General features: G+C 45.0%; 1 protein-coding gene and 1 long non-coding RNA gene across 2 annotated transcripts in view; both read left to right on the top strand.

Moving 5' to 3' along the window:
* Nucleotides 1-22,035, top strand: part of LOC146405986 (uncharacterized) — a 436,419-nt gene that overhangs the window by 154,994 nt on the left and 259,390 nt on the right. The gene's annotated exons all lie outside the window — the stretch shown is intronic.
* Nucleotides 1,576-6,043, top strand: SLC35D3 (solute carrier family 35 member D3). The gene is made up of 2 exons (XM_013992537.3): nt 1,576-3,255; nt 4,268-6,043. Exons 1-2 carry the CDS (start codon nt 2,817-2,819, stop codon nt 5,098-5,100), a joined length of 1,272 nt encoding a protein of 423 aa, XP_013847991.2. The 5' UTR covers nt 1,576-2,816; the 3' UTR covers nt 5,101-6,043.

Below are 22,035 nucleotides of genomic sequence, written 5' to 3'. Positions count from 1 at the left end.
TTTTTGAATCCTCTGTGGCTAACAGACTGCCTGGTATAAAATACTTGCTCTGTATGTTTGCTGAGTGAATGAATTCAAGGATGTATTTAATCCCATCAAAGTTTATTGTGTAGTTCCGAAGATAATGGAGCTTGAGTATAGACCCTTGATACCAGTAGGTCAACTAGCTTTTTGACTTTCAAATCTACATGTTCAGTTAACCTAGCTAAACACAGTATTCTTATTTTTCCCATTTTTCTTTTAGGATATTATCTAGTACCTGGTGTGGGAGATGGTATTAATTTTTTAAATAATGAAAGACCTAATGGAAAAGAACTATATGCAGTAAAACGGAGAAAATGTACTATTTCATGCCAATGTAGGTTTCAAACATTAAGCTAAATATTCTTGCCTAAATGAGAAGAGTAAGATAGCTGAATCAGCCCCAAATCTTATACCTAATGTTAGTATCATAAATGGAAGCAATTATAATTGCTGGCAGAAAATGAATCATTCCAAAACTAGGTCTGTGCAGATAATTCTTTAAATTCATTTAATATGGCTTAAAGCAACCATCCTTAATTGGAACAGTCCTCAGAAGTAGAAGGGTTATTTACTGATGATGTCTTTTAAAAATTTTCAAAAATTTTATATCTGAGCGTACATGGAATGTATGCTTATACCACACATGCACACATAATTTCAACTGTTGCTTCAAATCTCAATGTTTCCTAAAGAACATCAACATTTGAAATACCAAGTCCCTGCAATAGCCAGTGATGGGTAACCACAGCTTATAGCTGCAAATCCCCCAAATTTCCAAGGAACTGCAAGCACAGGGTTTCAGTATGATGCTTTCCAGTGTTATTCCTGGAAAGTTGGCACAGTGGGCCGTTCTACAAACACTTTCTTGAGTGCCCACCGGTTGGAGGCAGGGAGGTGGTTCTACTAGGCCCTGGGTATACCTGCTGGAGGACTGGTTAAGACCAAGCTCTTTCTCACCGAAGTGAGCTCCCAATACATACAAAGCTGGCCGGATGGAGGATGGCAGTGATGCTACCAATCCCTGATGCGAACTATTATTTTCCCGCTGTGGCAATAATAATTGCAGCATCAACATATGGGCTGGAAGCGTTGTGTTCAGCACAGAGGTGTAAATATGGAGGAGAAAACAACAGAATTGTTGAAGAAATGGGCCGATTAGGGCCACGGGGTGGGATCCCGGTGCGGGTGGGCGGATAGCAGAAGTGAAGTAAAGGAGAGGCAGGCCGCAGCGATTTTGAGCTCTCTTCTCGCTCCCAAACCCTGGTCAAGTCCATAATTTTTAAGTATCGCGAAAACGAAACTGTAACTGACTCTTAGCGGTGACCTCGGATGAGCGAACCCCTCTGTTTGCTGCTGAGTTTACTCCGAACGTTATTTCCAGGGAACGACATCCAGATCAATGGGACACAGAGGTCTGGCGTGTGCAGAAAATAAGAATTTCATTCTTTTAGCCAAATGAGAAGTAAACAGTTCAGATGTCCTGTTGGGGGCAGACGTGCCCTGGGCTGGGGAGGCAGGAGGTAGAGGTTGTCCCGCTCCCCACAGCTGCCCACAACAGTTCCGCGAGGATCCAGAGAAAGCTACACCCAGTCCCGGCTCTGCGTCCCGGGTTCCTGCCCCCGGGGCCACGCCCTCCCTCCCCCCTTCCTCTCCTCCCCTCTCCCAGCCCCTAGAGCCCCCAGCTGCTCCCGGCTCTGCCCTGGAGACCATGGTCGGGGCGATCTTCCGGAGCTGGTAGAGACTACTTGCTCGGGAGACTTAGTTTCTGCTGTTTCGCTTATTTCACATCTTCGTCTCACTTGGAATAGGAGTCCCTGCCCCTGCCCCAGCCTCAACAACCCCACGAGGCCCCGCGACCCCCGGAACTTCTCCCCGCCTCCAGCCGCGAGCGCAATCTCAAGTGCCTCCCCTAGAGGCGCGCGGACCGGGGGGAGAGTGGTCGGGACTGGAAGAGGCCAGGGCGGCGTCCTGGGACCCTGGGTTCCTTCAGTATTGGGGCGTTGGCACCTGAGCATCCGGGAGACTGGCATCCCGCTGGCACCGATGTTTTTCCCTTCCCTGGCCGGCCGCTGGACAAGGTCCCGCGGCTACGCCGGGAGGAACCTTGGGTGGAAAAGCCACTGCAGCTCGTGGGGAAGGGGGCTGAGGCTAATAAACTGTTGCCGCTAATAAACCGTGCTCGACCCTGGAAAGCTGTTGTTACTAAAATCTTCGGCTGCGTCGGGGATTCCACCCACGCACCCCACCCCCGCCCCAACCCGCGCCCTTTAGCTCCGAGCTGGGAAGGAGAGACAAGCGGGAGCGGCTAGCATTGCGAGAGAAGAGGGGACCGCGCCCCCGAGAGCCCGAGTGGATGCTGGGTGCCCGAGGGGCGCGGGTCCGGTCCCGCTTGTGGCAGCTGCCTGGGCTTCCAGCTGCAGAGCGTCTTCCCTGACGGTGAAACCGCGCGGGACACAACCCATCGCAGCTCGTCACCTACTTACAAATCGCTGTCGCTAGGATTCCCGCCACTCCTCTCAGACCAGCCCCCCACCCCTGACACTTTTCGGAGTCCCCCGCCCCCGTCACTGCCTCCCCGAAGCTGTTGGGGCAGTCGGACTCGGAGCCGCCGAGCCGCGAGGACGCTTGGCTGGAGCTGCCCCTCTGCAGCTGAGCCGGCGCCCCCTGCCCTTCGCGGTGGCGTTGGTCGGGCACCCCCGCCACCCTCGCTCCGTTCCTCCCGGCTCTCTTCCCCCCTCTCCTCTTGCAGGTCCCGGAGCTCCGCCACCGCCGGGTGCGGTGGGGCAGGCGCGATGCAGCAGCTATGCCGGGGCCGCGTGCTGGGCATCACTGTGGCCATCGCGCACGGAGTCTTCTCGGGCTCCCTCAACATCCTGCTCAAGTTCCTCATCAGCCGCTACCAGTTCTCCTTCCTGACCCTGGTGCAGTGCCTGACCAGCTCCACCGCGGCGCTGAGCCTGGAGCTGCTGCGGCGCCTCGGGTTCATCGCGGTGCCCCCCTTTGGCCTGAGCCTGGCGCGCTCCTTCGCGGGGGTCACGGTGCTCTCCACGCTGCAGTCCAGCCTCACGCTCTGGTCCCTGCGCGGCCTCAGCCTGCCTATGTACGTGGTCTTCAAGCGCTGCCTGCCCCTGGTCACCATGCTCATCGGCGTCCTGGTGCTCAAGAACGGCGTGCCCTCGCCGGGGGTGCTCGCGGCGGTGCTCATCACCACCTGCGGCGCGGCTCTGGCAGGTGAGCGGGACCCACGCCGACCCCCGGCCCACCCTACCCCACCAGGCGGAGACCGCGGAGATCACTTAGTGCAACGCCCTCACTTCCAGATGGGGAGACTGAGGTAGAGAGAGGCAGAGAGCTTTGAATGTGGTCTCTCCGCTAGAAAACGGGACTTAGGAGACCAGCAGAACCTTCCCTGGAGCTCCGGCCTCCTCCTTCAGAGCCCCCCACCCCCACCCCAGCTAGTCCCCGCTTCCGACCCCCCGCCCCTGCCTCAACGCGTATCGCCCTTCCCTCCTCGCCCTCCCCCTTCCGTCCTTCCCCTCATTATTCCCTTTATCCTCCAGGAGGGGTGGGAGAGCTGCCTGAGCCTGGAGCTAGAGTCCCCAGACCGAGACGGAAGCAGGGGGCCGTGAACTTCCCCGGGTCACGCGGGGCCCGAGTGGGGAGGGGCGGTGGAAGCCAAGCTTGGGCCCCGGGGCTAGCTTGTGGTCTCCGGCTCCGCGCGAGACAGAGGGGACCGTGTTGAGACCAGTGCGGATCGGGCTTGGAGGGAGAAGTGAGCGAGATGGGAGCAGGTGAAGCAAGAAACCTTCAATTGCGGGTCGAACGCGAGGCGTTCTTTGCCCGGCACCCAGCCCGCCTAGGGTTAGAAGCCACTAGCTGGAGCCCCCTCTCTCCCCTGGAGCCCCACGTAAGAGGCAGCATACCACGTGCCTGGGTGACATCCGTGCCCGCTCGGGGAAGCCACAGTGCCTACCCCAGGGCATCTGCGCTGTTCGGGGTTTCTGCCTTGGTCAGGGGTAGAAAGGAGACCAGTTGCCCCGGAGATAGGGAAGGGAAGGCGCCTTGAACTGGGCATTGACTGAACTTGACTCTTCCATTTGAGACGCATGGGTAGAGCCGGGGCGCGAACCCCGTCTACTTTCCAACCCGATGCGTTGCCCCAGTGGATACCCACCCTCGCCAACCCGGTGTCTTCTCTTTTTGCTTCCTGCCCCGGTTCCTCTGTCCTCTTGGTGCACTCCAGGAGCTGGTGACCTGACCGGCGACCCCATCGGGTATGTAACCGGCGTGCTGGCGGTGCTGGTGCACGCCGCCTACTTGGTGCTCATCCAGAAAGCAAGCGCTGACACCGAGCACGGGCCGCTCACCGCTCAGTACGTCATCGCCGTCTCGGCCACCCCGCTGCTGGTCATCTGTTCCTTCGCCAGCACCGACTCTATCCACGCCTGGACCTTCCCCGGATGGAAGGACCCGGCCATGGTGTGCATCTTCGTGGCCTGTATCCTGATCGGCTGCGCCATGAACTTCACCACGCTGCACTGCACCTACATCAACTCGGCGGTGACCACCAGCTTCGTGGGGGTGGTGAAGAGCATCGCCACCATCACGGTGGGTATGGTGGCCTTCAGCGATGTGGAGCCCACCTCTCTATTCATTGCCGGCGTCGTGGTGAACACGCTGGGCTCCATCATTTACTGCGTGGCCAAATATTTGGAAACCAGAAAGCAAAGCAACTACGAGGACCTGGAGACGCAGCCCGGGGGAGAGGAGGCGCAGCCAAGTGGAGACCAGCTGCCTTTTGTCATGGAGGAGCTGCCCGCCGCCGAGGGCGGAAGTGGCGGGTCAGGAGGTGGGAAGGCAGCGGGTGGCTCCACTCAGCAGGGTGGGCAAGAGGCGAGGGGTAGCCCGAGAGGAGCCCCACTGGCGGCCAGGAGCTCGCAGGTCTCAGACAGCCCTGAAGAAATGAGCAGGAGGTCATTAAAAGATGCTTACCTGGAAGTGTGGCGGTTAGTTAGGGGAACCAAGTATATGAAGAAGGATTATTTGATAGAAAACGAGGAGTTACCCAGTCCTTGAAAAGGAAATGCATGTATGTATATATGTACACACACTTATTTTATATGTTAGAGAGGACATATTTTAATGAGGAGCCGCCGAATTTTATGCTTTGAGGAGTGGAGGAAGGGAAGCAAAGAAGGAAGCTGAGCCACCTGACAGTAGCAAAATTAGCACCCGCCGTGAATTATTTAGTGTGAGTTTACCTGAGGCATCACGTAGACAAATGGAGGTGAAGGTGCATAACAAAGCAGGGCTGGCTTTCAGCTGCAGACTCCTGGCACATTCTTGTCATTATAACCACAGCCAAGTATCTGCGTGTACCAAGAGTCCCTCAACCCCCTCCTCCAAAGATGGAGTGTAGAAATGTTAACAGGGCTGAATAAACTCAAAGATTACACACAGGGGCACCTTTCTGATGATAGAGCTACAGTTTTTATGGCTGGAAAGAGTATATTCTTGAAATGACATATTTAAATACACCGAATGGATGTTTACTGTTTATAGTCATCTGAAACATCATGTTTACTCTGATTTTCCTCACTTTAAAAAATATAAGTGCTCTATCATTCTATTCTATATTGGTAGAAAATGTTCAAGCTATTTTGAAAACACGAGTTCTTAGCTTTAATCATAAAGTTTAAAGTTGGCTTTTAGTAATTATAAAAAGTATTTGAAAGGTTGTTTTGGTTCATTGCTTTATAATATTTGTTACTGAATGCCATCATCTTTTAAAAAACAGTTTTACTGTGTCCAGCGTTCTTTCAAGGAAATGCAATGGCTGACATATAGATCCGTGTTAATTGAAGCCCAAACAGAAATGAGACCATTCTGTCAAGCTAGGCCTTGCAAGTCACCCTGTATATCCCAGACTGTGTTACAAAAAGAGCACCTGCTATATTCACTTTATGATATTTTTCTATCTTAAATTTGTCTAAATAAAATGAGTCTATCTGCTAAAAGGTATATTGCTATAACATTTGTGTGCTGTTGTTGCTGTGTGGCTTGTGTTTGCCTTTAATGTGTGGTGTCTAGTGTCTGGGTTGCAAGGGCCACCCCCTCAGGAACTTCCTAAATTAGTGTGGCAGTTTGGTTTCAAACAACAACATCAAAAACACTCTCATTTTCCAATCGTGGAAACAGTTATAAAGTAAAATAAAGCCCTGCCTCACGCTGCAGTATGAAAGGCATCCGTGGCTGACTTCAGTTAACGTGGCGTTGAGACATCACCCTAGTGAGCCAGGAGGGGAAAATCTTCACCTTTCCGGAGAGGTGCTTGGGGGGTAGAGACGCTCATTATTTGCCAGCGTATTCCTGAGACTTTCAGGAGGTGGCATCCTATATTTTTCTTTCTTTTCCCAAAATCAGAACGAAGCAAAAGGCAGAGGCATCAGTGCGTCTCCATAAGCTGGCAAGTATCATTGTGATGGTTTGTGATTGGCTCTGGTTTACTGGTTTTCACAGGCAATTGATCATTTCCATAGGTAACTCTACAAGCCATTTAAGAGGTAGAAGCTCTCCTATGGCTGCAGTTAGAAATGGTTGGTTAGATTTATAATGACTTTGTTCAAAATCAGCATTTACTTTATTTTATTCCTTTTATTTTTGTCTTTTTAGGGCTGTACCCACGGCATGTGGAGGTTCCCAGGCTAGCGGTCTAATCGGAGCTGTAGCCGCTGGCCTAAGCCAGAGCCACAGCAACAGTAGATCTGAGCCGCATCTGTGACCTACACCACAGCTCACAGCAACTCTGGATCCTTAACTCATGGAGTTAAGGGATCGAACTAGGGATTGAACCTGCAACCTCATGGTTCCTAGTCAGATTCATTTCCACTGCGCCAATATGGGAACTCCTAAAATCAGCATTAATTTTAATGCCAACATTCCAGAAGGCAATATCCTGCTGCAACTCTGTGAAGCTGAGAATTAGTAAAAAGCAGCAAAGTTGAACAAAGTGTATATGTGTGTATATATATATGTATACTTTTATATGTATATATAAAATTCCACTGTCAGACAAATAGATAGAATGATTGTTTTTTACTGGAAAAATTCCCTTTTGGTTAAAACTTTAGGTTAGCATTTATTGCAAAAAGATTTAACTCTTTTCTGTCCGCAAAGTTGTAGAGACGCTGTATCAGCTAACAGTTCTCCAGAGAAACAGAACCAAGCAGGTGTGTGTGTACATACATAAATATATAGAGAACCCAGAAGATTGATCAATCTATTGGTCAATCGCTCTATCTATCTGCAAGAGGGAGAGAGGGGAGGGGAGAGGAATTAATTTTAAGGAATTAGTACTTATGGGAGTTGGCAAGTCTAATAGCCATAGGACAGGCCAGCAAGTAGGAAACTCAGGTAGGCCTTTTTATGTTGCCATCTTGAGGCAGAATTGCTTCTTCTACAAACTTCAGTCTTTGTGCTTAAGACCTTCAACTGATTGCCCACATTATGGAGGGTAATCTCCTTTATTAAAAATCTGCTCAGTAGCAATACTAGTCATATCTTTAAAATTTTTTTTTCTTCTTTTTATGGCCACACTTGCAGCATATGGAAGTTCCCAGACTAGGGCTCCAATTGGAGCCCAGCTGCAGGCCTATGCCACAGCCATAGCAACACTGGATCCAAGCCACATCTGTGACTTACCCTGCAGCTTGTGGCAACACTGGATCCTTAACCCACTGAGCAAGGCCAGGGATCAAACCTGCATCCTCATGGAGACTATGTTGGGTTCTCAACCCACTGAGCCATAACGGGAACTCAAGTACTAGTCATATGTTAAAAATGTCTTCACAGCAATATTCAGACTATTGGGTCAAACAACTGGGCACCACAGTCTGAACAAGTTGTCACAGGAAAGTACGATCTCAGGCACCCACAGTGGGAGAGGTGTGTCTTTGGGGTGGGGTATGATAGGATAGGAGAAATCGAAGAAACTCAAAAGTGTCACATGCATTGTTTTGGCCAAAGCTTGAGAGTCTCTCCATGGAGCAAGGATGTAAGTTATAGGGCAGAACAGGGCAGAATGGGAGTCAGTGCCTAGAGCTTGGGCACAGGAGGTCATGAGCAGGTGGCAGGCATGGCCTGGCTTGCACACCCTTCTCCCTGGTCAGTAGCACTTGAACCCATCTACAGACTCAGATCCACCTTGACCTTTGGGTCAGACACTGATTCAGACAGGAAGACGACTGACACTCTCTAGCACGTCACCGTGGAAGGGACTCAGCTGGAAGGCACCACTGTTGGTTAACTGATCCAATCTTTGTGCCCCACTCCTGACAACTTGTATTCTCTCTTTTTCTGAGAATATGTTCCCACCTCGTACCCCATTGGATGTTTGGTTCCTGCCTTGACAAGCTGTTCCTCTATCAGTTCTTCGGGAGGCTCTGCCTCAAACTTACTTGCCACTTCTCAGCTGGAATCTGTCTGTACAACACAGCATGACGTCAGGCTTTCTCAGTGCTGGCCCTTCTGCTGACCCCTCCCCTAAATGCTGTCTAGCCCTCTACTATTACTTGAGGCATAGATCAGTCAGAAGTTCTGGGGCAGATGATTGTCCAGAACTCTGCAGGTAAGAGGGTGTGTACATGCTACTGTGGGTTGCTGAACAGGGCTAAAGCAGTGACCTAAACTTCCCTGAGAACTGCCATCTTACAAAGGTGGTGTCAGAGGGTCTAATAACCTGTGTCATCAATAGTGATTCTTCACTAAGACAAACCTGGGTGAAATTCACAAAACCTTAACTGACTGAAGGTTGTTTTGGGTTTTTTTTTTTTTTTTTTTTTTTTTTGCATCTTAGTTGGAAACGTTTCTGTTGACCTACCTTCAAGCACACTGAGTCTTTTTTTTGGCCATGTCTAGTGCACTGATGAGCTCATCAAACGCATTCTTCATTTCCATCCCAGTGTTTTGGTTTTTTAAAAAAATTTCTAGCATTTCTTTTGAATTCTTAGCATTTCCATCTCCCTACTTACAGTGCCCATCCGCTCTAGCATGTTGTTTTCTTTCTCCATTAGATCCATTAGCTTATTATAGTTTTTATTATATTTTATTATATTATATTATATTTTATTTTATTTTACTGCTTTTTAGGACTGTACCTGTGACATAGGGAAGTTCCCAGACTAGGGGTCGAATCAGAGCTATAGTTGCCAGCCTACACCACAACTCACAGCAACGTCCGATCTTTCTCCCGCTGAGTGAGGCCAGGGATCAAACCCGCATCCTTGTGGATACTAGTTGGGATCGTAACCCCCTGAGCCACAACAGACACCCCCAAATATAGTTATTTTAAATTCCCTGTCTTACAAATCCAGGACCTGTGTCATATCTGAGTCTGGTTCCCATGCTTGCTCTGTCCATTCAGACAGGTTTTGTCCATGCTGTTTGACGTGCCTGATAATTTTGTTGTCACTGAAAGCCAGGTGATGAATAGGATAAAGTGAGGTAAATATGTTTCTATAATGAAATTTCATGTTTATATGGCTAGGATTTGGGCTCTGTTTAATATTTGCTGCAATTGTAGGTGCCAGAGTCTTTTAAGTTCCCTTAGTGTTCTTGTTCGTATCTCCCTGCTGTCTTTGGGCTTCTCCAAGAACGCCTCCTTAAGCAGAGCTTGACACGCTGCAGCTCTTACAGCTTAGTCCACTCGTCATCTTGGAGCTTTTCTGGGGTGCATGCTGGCTAAGTGGAGGGGAGGGGAAGAGCTCTCCAGCTTCGGTTGTTACATCTCAGGCAGCTAGCGACCTAAGTCTCTGGGCTGAGACCATAGCACTTCTTAGCTTTTTCTTTTTTCTCCCCTTAGATGAGACAGGAAGGCCAGAGAAACCTCCCATGGGAGAAATGCCCTTTCCCCAGGGTGGGATAAGGATCTGTTAAGTCCCTGCCCCTGGAGAGTACACCTTTCTTGTGGACAGCCCTCTGGGAGTGTTTCATAATGATTACTCTTTTCCTTCCGCTGCCAGAGTGCCAAGGTTTCCTGGAAGTCAAATGCATGCAAATGTGGGGGTTCCCCTAGGACTGTGGCCCCCAGGAGTTTACCACTCTTGTGACAGTCCATGTTCAGCCTCCATAAATTTATAAAATTTACCATTTAAGTGTTTCTATCAATTTATAGCTCCAGGGGCTTCTACTCCAGCTAAGGAGGTCTCTGCTGGAAATTTGGGGATTTAACTGTCTCTAGATTTGGGGGAACTGGTTTGCCTTGTGACCTCAGTTCTCTGATGGGTCCTTGAAAAGTCATTGATTTTCAGTTTGTTCATCTTTTTCTGCTTGTAAGGGCGGGAGTAACAACTCCCAAGCTCTCTGCATGATGGAACTGGAACCAGATGTCCTGGCTGAAGACTTTTAAAAGGTCTTTTCAATTTCTGTAAGGACAGCCATTTTGAAGGGAAGCTAGATATTCATAAGGAAGGCTCCAAAGAAAAATAAAAGCACCCAAAGCTACTGGCCCTTCTCGTAACTCCTGCGTTCTGCCCCTCATGTTGAGTGCTGGGTGCTGCTGCATTCAAGCTGTGGTGATATATGCATGTGAGTGTGGGCAACTTTTGAGTCCAAGTGCATTGTGACCAAGAATCAATGCAATTGAGATTGGTTGCCATGGTAGTTGTCATTAATATCAATGCCCCCTTCTGCATCTTGGGATGCTCCACTTCTGCATAACAGAAATTCCCTCCTGCTTCTGAATTTTCTTTTACCATGTTCCAACTGCCATGTTAATATCCAAGGGATGAATGCCTTACCTGCCTCATCTGTTACCTGCATCTCTAGGTACCATGTTAGGTCTGCCAGTCTGGACTTCATTACAGCATCTGCTGAAACTGTACCCTCTCTTGGCCATCCCCTCCCCTGCCTCCTAAACATGTAATAAGTACTTTTTTTTTTTACATAATAAATATTTCTGATACTTATTAGGTTCCTCTCTGCATCTACTTTGTCCTGCTCCCAAGATAAAACAGCAGGGTCTGGAAGAGAGCCTGTGAAGAGAACAGAGTAGAATATAGAATAGCAGGCCGCACAGCTGGTAAAATGAGCTCCTAAATTCCCATTGGGGAACCATCCTCTCCCCACTTCTGAGTGTAGCTCAGAGGGTGTTGGCTCATCCTTCCACCTTCAATGTGTGACTTCAGCCAATCTAATCAAATCGTTTTCTTCACTTGGGAACTTCATTCATTCAGGGTTGGTCATGGGGTCTGGTCAGAACCAATGAGGTGCAATCCTTTTGGCAAGACTTAAATTGCGTGTTGTTTTCTTACTGGACTTGAACGTAGCAAGATGGGGTGGGGGTGGGGCAGACATGCTGTTGCGGTCTCACCACCAGAAGAAGTTATATTAGGAAGGAATCAACACAGAAAGGTGGACCAGGGTGGCAGAGAGAGAGGAAACACCAAGTCTGGGTGTTCAGCTGAACTTCGCTTAAGTTGGCACTACCCCTCAGAGTGTCAGTTACATGAAACAAAGTCTTCTGTTATTGTTGTTGTTTGCTGGAGTCATTTCAAGTTGAGATTGCTGCCACTTGCAACCCAAAGAGTCCCAAATGACATAAATATAAACTAATGCTTCTTAGCCAACAGGGTGGGCCAAAGGATCCAAAGGGGTTTTTTGTGTTTTGTTTTGCTTTTCATTTTTCACCACACAAGCTGTTACCCCTTGCACCTGACTAGGGATTAGATACGCCACCCTGGTCTCTTACAAATTACCGTCTACCGTGTATCACCGTGGTCTTAAACAACCGATGGTCTTACCTATTCTCTTTCTCTCCAGTTTGCAATTCAGTTGAGTCCTACATTCCTGCTTCACAAATTCACTAGACATTGGAACAATGTTGTGTATGCACACCACTGTAAATAATAACACTTGAGGGATATTATTACAGTTCTTGCTATTTGCTAGGTGCAGTTCTATGTGTTTTCGATGGTCTAATTCATGTAATTCTCATTACTCCTACAGCTTGGCATTAATATTGGCCCGATAATACAAGGGGGTAAACTAAGCAACTTGCCCTGGTCTCATACCTGATAACTTAGAGATGTGGGAGCTGATCTGAACCCAGGTAGTCTGGCTCCAGTGTCCACCTGACTCGCCAACATGCTTTTCTGCTTCTTGGCAGGAAGCATCCAACTTGACATCATAAAGCTGGAGAGGGTAGGAGGGGTTGGGGGAGATCCAGTGCTCATTAATTTTGCAACTCAGTGAGGACCAGGCTCTATCCATAATTCCTTCCTGCGATCTTCAAAAAGGAAATGAATACAACCTATATGTGTATATACGTAGGGTCCAGACAGCAATTGAAGTACTATGAAAAGAGAATAGAGAAAGGAGTACAATTGCTATTATAACCAAGTCTCTAGGCCTTTTGGGTCCATCACTCTTTTAATATTCAAATAAAACAACTTATTCCTTCACCCTAAATAACCCTGGAAAGTACAGACCTTCACTAGTGTTTCTGAGGACCCACCGAGCATGCTCAGTGTTGCTGGTTACCACCTGCTCCCAGCTGCTGTGGCAATCGCTTAAAGAAAATAAAAAACAGCTTTACTGAAATATAACTTACATACCATAAAATAGGTTCATTTTAAGTGCTCAATAGTCATTAGTACATCTATAGAGTTGTGCTACTGTTGCCAATGTCTAATTCTAGAACATTTTCATAATCCCCCAAAGAAATCCTGTACCCCTTAGAAGTCACTATCCATTTCCCCAGCCCCCTGGCATCACTAATCTACTTTTAGCCTCTATGCATTTGCCTCTGCTGGATGGAGCCTTCCTGCTACCCTGAAATTGCTCTTTCAGGATGCTCTTCCTAACCTGCTCCTGTGGTCTTTTTTCACACCAGGTATGGCTAATATAATGTTGACACTGGGATGCAGTTGACAAGATTTACTGAATGCTTGAAGCTCCCTAACCTAAAGGCATTTCTGTGCAGGAAAGGAAAACCTGAAGGTCCATGTTGGAAGTCTTCGCTCTTGGCATCTCTGAATGTTCCTTTCCTTGGGCCCTGCCTACTGCTAGGTGGGCTCCTCTCCCGCTCAGAACAATTTCCTTCCCACAGTCACATCTACTCTAGACTTGAGCCCCCAAATTCCTTATTTTCTGAATATTTTCTGAAGAAGCAATTCAGTTTAGCCAGTATTCTAACCCAAACACCATCACATCATATGTCTCAATGAGAAACACGATGATTTTGAAAGAAAGAGACAGGGATTGAAGGCTTCTTCCTGCTCTCTCTCTTCTACTCCTTCCCTCCCTCACCCTGACCAACACTCGGCTTGGAACCACTAGTGTCTTGAGACTCCACATTTCCTATACCCGCTATAGAATTATACTTTAATTTACAGAATGGCTGAAGGCACAGTACTGTATAGAAGGATAAACTAATACTCTCCAATTTCCTCATTGATTTCATGAACAATGGACAGTTTTAATGAGTAAAATATTCCATAGTAGAACTTAAATAGGAATTAGTTCATGGTTTATGCCAACAGAGTCAATATCAACTGTGTTCAAACGAGCAAAATCTATTTTTCCCTAGCCATCTGAGTAATGCCTATTTGTCCTTTGTTCCTTTGATTTCAGTACAGAAAAGATTTTGGAATATGAAAGCAAAAGGGTAGAAACCATCATTTTTCTTAAATCCATCCTTCATTGTAAACTAATTTAATAGATCCTCAGAGCATATAAGAAAGTAACAACAGTTTAAGCTCAAGTGCTGGTTCCGAAAATAATCCATAAAATAAACCTGATGCAACAGAAAATGACAATTACTTATTAGTAAGGGTGTGTCTTAGATTTTTTTTTTTTCCCTTCACATGATAGAATTCCAAATATATTTGGTCCTTTCCTGCCTCTGGATCAACCTTCTCCGGTGTGATGAAAGATAAAAGGTTGATTTTAATTGTTTGATGCCAAAACACCTGATTGAAAAAAAATTTTAAATCTGATAATCTTCATTATCAGATTATCAGATTGCTGCAGAAGATCCAATTCAGAGAAATCTGGACAATATACCAAAATTCTTGCTTTTTGTTTCGTTATTTGGCTTCATGCAGATGGTGTGTGTTCTTGTATCAAAGATCTCCTGATGAATGAGAGGCGCTGTTAGTCTTGGACTGGCGTTCCATACAGTTATGATGAATCTTGAGTGCTAGTCTTTTGTGGGGTTTAATAAAACATCACAAGTTATAAATCTCTGCTGGATAGCACTCCTGCCTTGGACTAGTGGGAGTTAACACAAGTCCCATCTGAAATTCCAAAGTCCTGGCTGTCTGTGGGGTGCTTTCACACTGATTGCTCAATTCTCCAGAGGGCAACCATTCTTTCTCATCAATAATTGCTGTGCCCAGTTACCCTTAAAGCAAGCCATTGCAAGCAACCCCGTTCAAAAGACTAGATTCCTGTTTTTCTTTCAGGAGTAATGTTCAATTTTCAAATGAATTGGATAAGCCCAAATAGGGAAAAATTTTAAATTTTGCAATTCCCCTAGTGGCTGTCTTCCAAAATCTGCAATATATTTTATGAATGTTATTACTGCCTTGGTAAGCGGCCATTCTGTAGGCACTTACTGTCATTGTGAGGGTATAAAGGGAAACCAACTTTACCTAACGTTACCTAAGCCCTCCAGAGCACTGCTGTAATCATAGGATGGCACTAGCTCTTTCATAGGATGAATGGCTTTCTAAGCAAATGCTGTCCCCTTTAATTCCATCACCATTTGGAGAGGTGACTACAGAAAGGGAACCTGTAGGCCAGACAGTTCACCGCACAAAGGCAGGCATTCCGCTGCCTTATCTGCCCTCCTGTTTCCCACTGCCCAACACAGTGCCTAGAACGCGGTCTGGCACTCAATAAATACTTGTTAACTGATGAACAAAAGAAAGCCAAGTCATGAAACATCAAAGCACAACTTCAGTTTTCTCATTCAATTGGAAACTACATTGAATTATAAGCTCCGTTTAGGATGGCTTGATTGGTAAGCCTGATTTCCCTAAAGTGCCATTCTTGGAAAATAAAATGCTATAAATTGAATCTGCCAGATAAGGAATTGGCCCTGTTAGTCTCTGCATAAAAGGCAGAGGCAGGAAGGCTTGGTGCAGGCTGTTTGGAGTTTAGTTCAGCCAGGAGGGAAGCTCTGGCCCCGCAATCTTGGCGCCCCGGGGGCTCCAGGCAGTCAGGTTTTAGGAGATTGCTCTGGCTCAATCCAATAAAAATGTTCATAAAGAAACTTTTTTTTTTTTTTTTTGGCTAGGATGCTTGCTTGTCTTGAAAAATAATATAGAACATTGTTAACAATCCAGACTGGGGAGGTAGAAATGGGTCAGACAAAAAATGAAGAGTAAAGTTATCCTGGCTTTTCTTTAGTCTTTTGAAGAGTGTTTGAAAAAGCTCTTGGCTCATGAACAAATTTGTTCTATATTGTGGAGTTAATATCTGTGCCAGGGTTTCTGTCACACCGCCGGGGGTAATGATCAATATAACTAATAAATAGGAAGTGACTAGACTCAGACCTTTCAAGGCTGAGACATCCTGAGACATCCGTCACTCTGAGTTTGGAGAAATGTGGGGCTTAACAGAAGAGTTAGCAGTTGCTCAGTTAGCCTTGAGTTTTCTTTTGTTTGCTTTTTAGGGCCATGACTGTGGCATATGGAAGTTCCCAGGCTAGGGGTTGAATCAGAGCTGCAGCTGCCGGCCTACACCACAGCCATAGCAACTCAGGATCGGAGCCACATCTTTTTTTTTTTTTGCTATTTCTTGGGCCGCCCCTGCGGCATATGGAGGTTCCCAGGCTAGGGGTTGAATCGGAGCCATAGCCACTGGCCTACACCAGAGCCACAGCAACGCAGGATCCGAGCCGTGTCTGCAACCTAAACCACAGCTCACGGCAACGCCGGATCGTTAACCCACTGAGCAAGGGCAGGGACCGAACCCACAACCTCATGGTTCCTAGTCGGATTCGTCAACCACTGCGCCACGACGGGAACTCCGGAGCCACATCTTTGACCTACACTGAAGCTCATGGCAAGGTCAGATCCTCAACCTACTGAGCGAGGCCAGGGATCGAACCCGCAACCTCACGGTTCCTGGTTGGATTTGTTTCCACTGCGTCACAGTGGGAACTCCAGCCTTGGGTTATCTTAAGGAAGCTAGGCAATATCCAAGGATAACACCAAAAAAAGAGAGAGCGAGAGAGTGAACCAAGTGAGCGAGAGAAGGAGGAATCATAGAAGAGAGTGAATGAGCAGAAAAAAAGGGAGCCTCTTTTAAAAAAAGAGAGTATTTTTTAAGAGTAGTTTTAGGTTCACAATGAAATTAAGAGAAGAGCACATAGATTTCCTACTTGTCTTCTGTCCCCACACATGCATGGCCTCCCCAGTTATCAACTCCCTCACTAGATACGTTTGTTACGACTGATTTACATGACACATCATTGTCACCCACATCCATAGTTTACATGACAGTACACTCTTGGTGTTGTATATTCTATGGGTTTGGAAAAATGCGTAATACCAGGCATGATCATTATAATATCACACAGAGTATTTTCATGCCCTAAAAATCTTGTGCTCTGCCTATTCATCCCCCCCAACCTCAGCCCCTGGCAGCCACTGATCTTTTGCTGTTTCCATAATTTTGCATTTTCTAGAATGTTATATAGTTGGAATCATGCAATATTTAGCCTTTTCAGACTGACTTCTTTCACTTATTAATATGCATTTAAGTTTTCATATCCTTTCATGGCTTGATAGCTCATATTTTTTCAGTGCTGAATCATATCCCATTGCCTGGATATACCACAATGTATTAACTGTTTACCTACTGAAGGATATCTTGACTGCACCCAAGTTTTGGCAATTATGAACAAAGCTGCGAAAACATCCATGTGCAAGATTTTGTGGGGACTCAAGTTTGCAACTCCTTTGGGTAAATACCAAGGAATATGATTGCTTGGTAATATGGTAAGAGTATGTTTGGTTTTTTCTTTTCTTTTCTTTTTAAGAGTATGTTTAGTTTTGGAGTTCCCGTCGTGGCTCAGTGGTTAACGAATCCGACTAGGAACCATGAGGTTGCAGGTTTGATCCCTGGCCTTACTCAGTGGGTTAAGGATCCGGCATTGCTGTGAGCTGTGGTGTGGGTCGCAGACGTGGCTCGGATCCTGCATTGCTGTGGCTGTGGTGTAGGCCTGTGGCTATAGCTCTGATTCAACCCCTAGCCTGGGAACCTCCATATGCCGTGGGTACGGCCCTAGAAAAAGGCTAAAAGACCAAAAAAAAAAAAAAGAAAAAAAAAGAGTATGTTTGTAAGAAACTGCCAAACTATCTTCCAAAGTGGCTGTGCCATTTTGCATTCCACCAGCAATGGATAAGAGATCCTGATGCTCCATATCTTTACTAGTGTTTGGTATGTTCAGTGTTCCAGATTTTGGCCATACTAATATGTGTATAGTGATATTATTGTTTTAATTTGTATTTCCCTGATGATATATGATGTGGAGCATCTTTCCATTATGTTTTTTTTGGCCATCCATATACATCCTTTGAAATATCCATTAAGGTCTTTGGTCCATTTTATAATGGGATTGTTTGTTTTCTTCTTGAGAAGAGGTTCTTTTTTAAGGACAACAGAAGAGTTAGCTGATGTTGGGAGTGAATGAGTCACCCTCAAAATGTCTAAGACTTGTAGAGCACCAGTGCCCTGAAATGTATATGTATCCAACATGTATCAGTTCTAACACAATCTAAGTCACATCCAAAGGACCTCTGAATTAAAGCACAGTGATAAAGAGAAAAACATGTAGTCACCATCTCAAATGCAAGGGAAAATGTTCATATGGTTTTTTACCATGGAGGTGTTGTTTGAGAATCTAATAAAGATCCTGGGCCCAATAGGATTTTTAGGTTAATGGTTCAACTAGAAAAATTAAGGAGGTCTTTCCCTTTAGAAGACATATTGACTAATTACTGAAAAAGGAATAAAATCTGGTTACCAAGTCTGTCAATGTTAGCAAGAAGTTAAAGAGGTATGTGAGGAGTTCCCGTTGTGGCTCAGTGGGTTAAGAATCCATCAAGCTGTGAGAGCTGTAGGTTGCAGATGTGGTTTGGATTTGGTGCTGCTGTGCCTGTGACATAGGCTCCAGCTGCAACTCCAATTCGACGCCTAGCCTGGGAACTTCCATATGCTGCAGGTGGGGCCATAAAAAAAAAACAAAAACAAAAAACAATAAATAAAGAAGATGTGTGAAGGCATGAGCATATGCTTTAAACCAGGCTCCCACCAGGTCTCTGTTTTCCTCTTTGAAAACTAGGATGATCAAAGAGCTTCAGGATAAGTTTTTGTTTGTTTCTTTGTTGTTGTTTTTATTTATTGATTGATTTTTGGCTGCACTTGCAGCATGCAGAAGTTCTGGGGCCTGGGATCAAACTTGTGCCACAGCAATGACCCAAGCCACAGCAGTGACAATGCTGGATCCTTAACTTCTAGGACACCAGGGAAATCCTGTTATTGTTTTAAGAATGATGAATATATCTTGGTTATTTTTGAAAGCTTTTGATTTATTAAAACAAAATCTGACTAACAAAAGAAATAAATGATTTGCTTTACAGAGGTTTGCTCTATAGACATTGTTTATAGATTCTCAACACGGTTTGTTTAGGTTAAAAGGTTATGGCATCCAAAGAGCCCATTGAACTTCCTCAAGACTCCCTTAGAAGGAACTATTTCAATACCTGTTGGGGAAATTTTCCCTGGGTATATTTTTATTTATGATTGTGTATTTGTGATTCCATTAGACTGAGCTTCCGGAGAACAAGGCTTGGGTTTGTTCATCTTTATATTTCTACTAACTATGCTTTCTAGCACCTAGGGTGCTTTTAGTAAGTGCTTGCCCAATGCACGAATCCCTACAGCACTCAAAGTGTGTTTTCAAAGAAATGCTTGTAATGAAGGAGTTCACAGGCCCCTCAAAGGCAGACCTTGAAAAATAGGTGATGCATTGTAAACTCTCTCTCGATTTCTTGCCATGGCATTGTTGTCAAAATATTAAAATCAAAATATACCACAGACATCCTATTAGTTCTTCTCCCTTTTTGTGAAGTTGGCCATGCTTTTCTTACTTGCAAATTATGTTGTCCTCAGACCTGGGCAAGTGATTGTTATGTAAGCTGGACATTTAGGGACAAAATTCTTGGCTTTGGTTGTTTTGTTTTCAGGTTCAAAAATGGGAAAAAAAATCCTTGGGGAATCTACAGCGTAGGAAGAGCCCAGCCATAGAAGAATAGTAAAGGTGGCTTTTCTAAAAGTGGGCTAATCAATGGAGCTACCTCTGTATGGCTGAGGACAAATTCAAATGCCTGCCAGAGCAGGTTATTTGTTCCGGATGAACAATGAGAGCTGCAATTTTTATTGGCTTAACTTTGACAATTTTCCCAAAGCTGAAAGTACTCCGATTAAAACTCCAAATTTTTTAATTAACAAACCTTCCTAAGCAGGCTAAAATTCCTCCTGATTGAACACTCTTAATATATGACATAGAAGTGCAATGTACCCCAGTAGATAATTACTTAAATGAGGTGCCAAATACTTGTGTTGAACAGACATCTTCATTAGCAAAACAGATATATCCATATTTTTGCATTTGAAATACTTAATAATATCATTATTCAAGGTGTATAAAGACTGTCTTCTCTGAGAAGGTCAATGAAATTCCTACATTGTTCACTTCCATGCCTTCCAAAGTACTTTTCTCATTTCCTTCTATTTATGTCATTCTCATGGATTTGTTTAAGAGGTTTTGCACTTTGCTGAGAGAATGATTTTCATTGTCAGATATGTAAAATGCTGTTTTCCCGAGACTCTACAAACTGGCAAAGCTGAGAATAAGAATGTAACAGAAATATTTTGTAGAAGAGTGTTTAGCTTGTTTGTGATGATTTTGTTAGCTTCTCATGGGAGAAAAGTCTTATCTTTTCTGAGCCGGATTATGATTGGTCCTTGTCTGAAGCTATTATTATAAATATTAAAGGAAAGGTGTTGATCTCTCTGAGTGATACTCAACCTTATCAGATGGTTGATTTGCTTAGTGTCTGCAACAGTGATTTAAATTTGAAAAAGACTGGATTTATACTACTGTGACAAATCAAAATTAGGTAGTATATTTCTAAACTTGAAAAATATTAATATACTCTATTAGGCTTTTGCTTTTTCCTTGACCAATCATCCAGGTAAAAAATATTTCTTATGTAGCATGTTGTGTAATGCACTTTGGATGCACAAAGAAATGTAAGCGAAACTTAGTTTCTGTTCTCAAGGAGCTAACATTCTCCTTGGGAAGATAAGACATATATATATATGGTGAGTGATCTAGGAACCCAAAATAGTACATAAGTCAGTACCCAAAGCCAAGACAAACAAAACAAAAAACAGACCTTTCAATTGCAAGCCACAGACACTTGCTCCAAGGCAGAATGAAGTTAGTAACTACCAAAACTGGGTTACATTTCACTCCCTAAATCTCTAAGCTTGAAAGATTAGAGGTATATAATTTGGAAATGAGAACTATCAGTCTGCTGAGAGTACAGTTTAGATTACAAGCCAGATCTTTCAGAAAGGTAGCAAATGGAAGAAAAATGAATTTCCCAGAGGTTATGTGAATTGACTAGATTTATCAAGATTAACTACTGGGAAGGGGACCAATCATTCTAGCAATTCCCAGTCAGGCTGGACTAATGGAATACCAAGCATCAGTAAATAGAAACAGTATGAATGAGACTCCTTCCCATGCGCCACAAGAAGCATGATGCTTCCTCTGTTTAGATCCTGTGGAATAACCGCAATGGCGGATGTGCTATTGACTTTCTGGGGCCAACATCTTGTTGAGATCAGACTCCGAAAGGTGATCCGTGCCTGGAGAAGGTTAAAATCTGAATGTGGCTTTGTACAAAACATTATTAACAATGCCTGAAAGGAGTTCTCTTGTGGTACAGCAGGTTAAGGATCCCCAGTTTTCACTGAAGTGACTTGAATCACTACTGTGGCATTGGTTCAATCCCTGGCCCAAGAACTCCATATGCCATGGGTGCAAACAAAACAAACAGAACAAAACATCAAAGGAACCCCCCCCCCATGCCTGAAAACCAACAGTTGAAGCCAAGGACCAGTGATAACCAACCATATGAGCAACTGGTAATGCAAGGAGATTTGGGGAACAACTATCACTTTCCAACACATTGCCCATTGCTACAGAAACAGGAATGTAGAAAGAATTGTAAGGAGGGAAGGAGGCTGACTCAAAACTTAAACAGGAATATTTCAGGTTACAAGCTGCCTGCCAATAGGTGAAAAAATTCACAAGTCTCCATAAAATTGAATTTCAAACACATCGCTTTTGTGATGGGTTAATGAGGACACTTTGACATTCTCCCAGGTGAAATAATTTAAGTCGAAACCATGCGACATTATAATCAATTTAAGTAGCTCTCTAACTACTTCAAGTTTGTCAAAGTGTTTTACAGTTAAAGCTATAATTAGCTAGCCCTTCTAGACTCACTGTGAGGCAGAGTTGAATTACCGAGGAGGCTTTATAACTGTGGAAACAAAGAGCAAATACTTTTCAAAAAGAGGCAGCCATTTGGGTGTTGGTTATAAGGATGTATTCATCTTGTGAAAATTCATCAAGTTACATACTTAGGTTGTATGCACTATTGTGAATATATGTTACATATCAATGCAAACTTTAAATTTCTTATACATATATAGAGAGAACCCTGGTCTAAAGAGAAAGAAGATCTCCTTCTAGACTCACTCTCCTGAAACTAGCCAGGAAGGGCATTTGTGTTTAGCATAATGGTCTTGGGCATGCTGAGCCAGCCACTCTTGGTGCTAAAACTAATTCAATCCCTCCTATGCTTAAATTGGAATTTGCAAAGAATAGAATTGTGTATTCAGGTGTGTAGATGGGAGTTAAAG

The sequence above is a fragment of the Sus scrofa genome, chromosome 1 (genome assembly GCF_054392235.1).
Source record: "Sus scrofa isolate SSC_HxYL_T2T_F1_AM1 chromosome 1, Sscrofa_HxYL_maternal_Yorkshire_Landrace_v2.0, whole genome shotgun sequence".
In the NCBI taxonomy this organism is placed as follows: domain Eukaryota; kingdom Metazoa; phylum Chordata; class Mammalia; order Artiodactyla; family Suidae; genus Sus; species Sus scrofa.
Note: the sequence above shows the minus strand (reverse complement) of the source record. Positions and strands in the feature narration are given on the sequence as shown.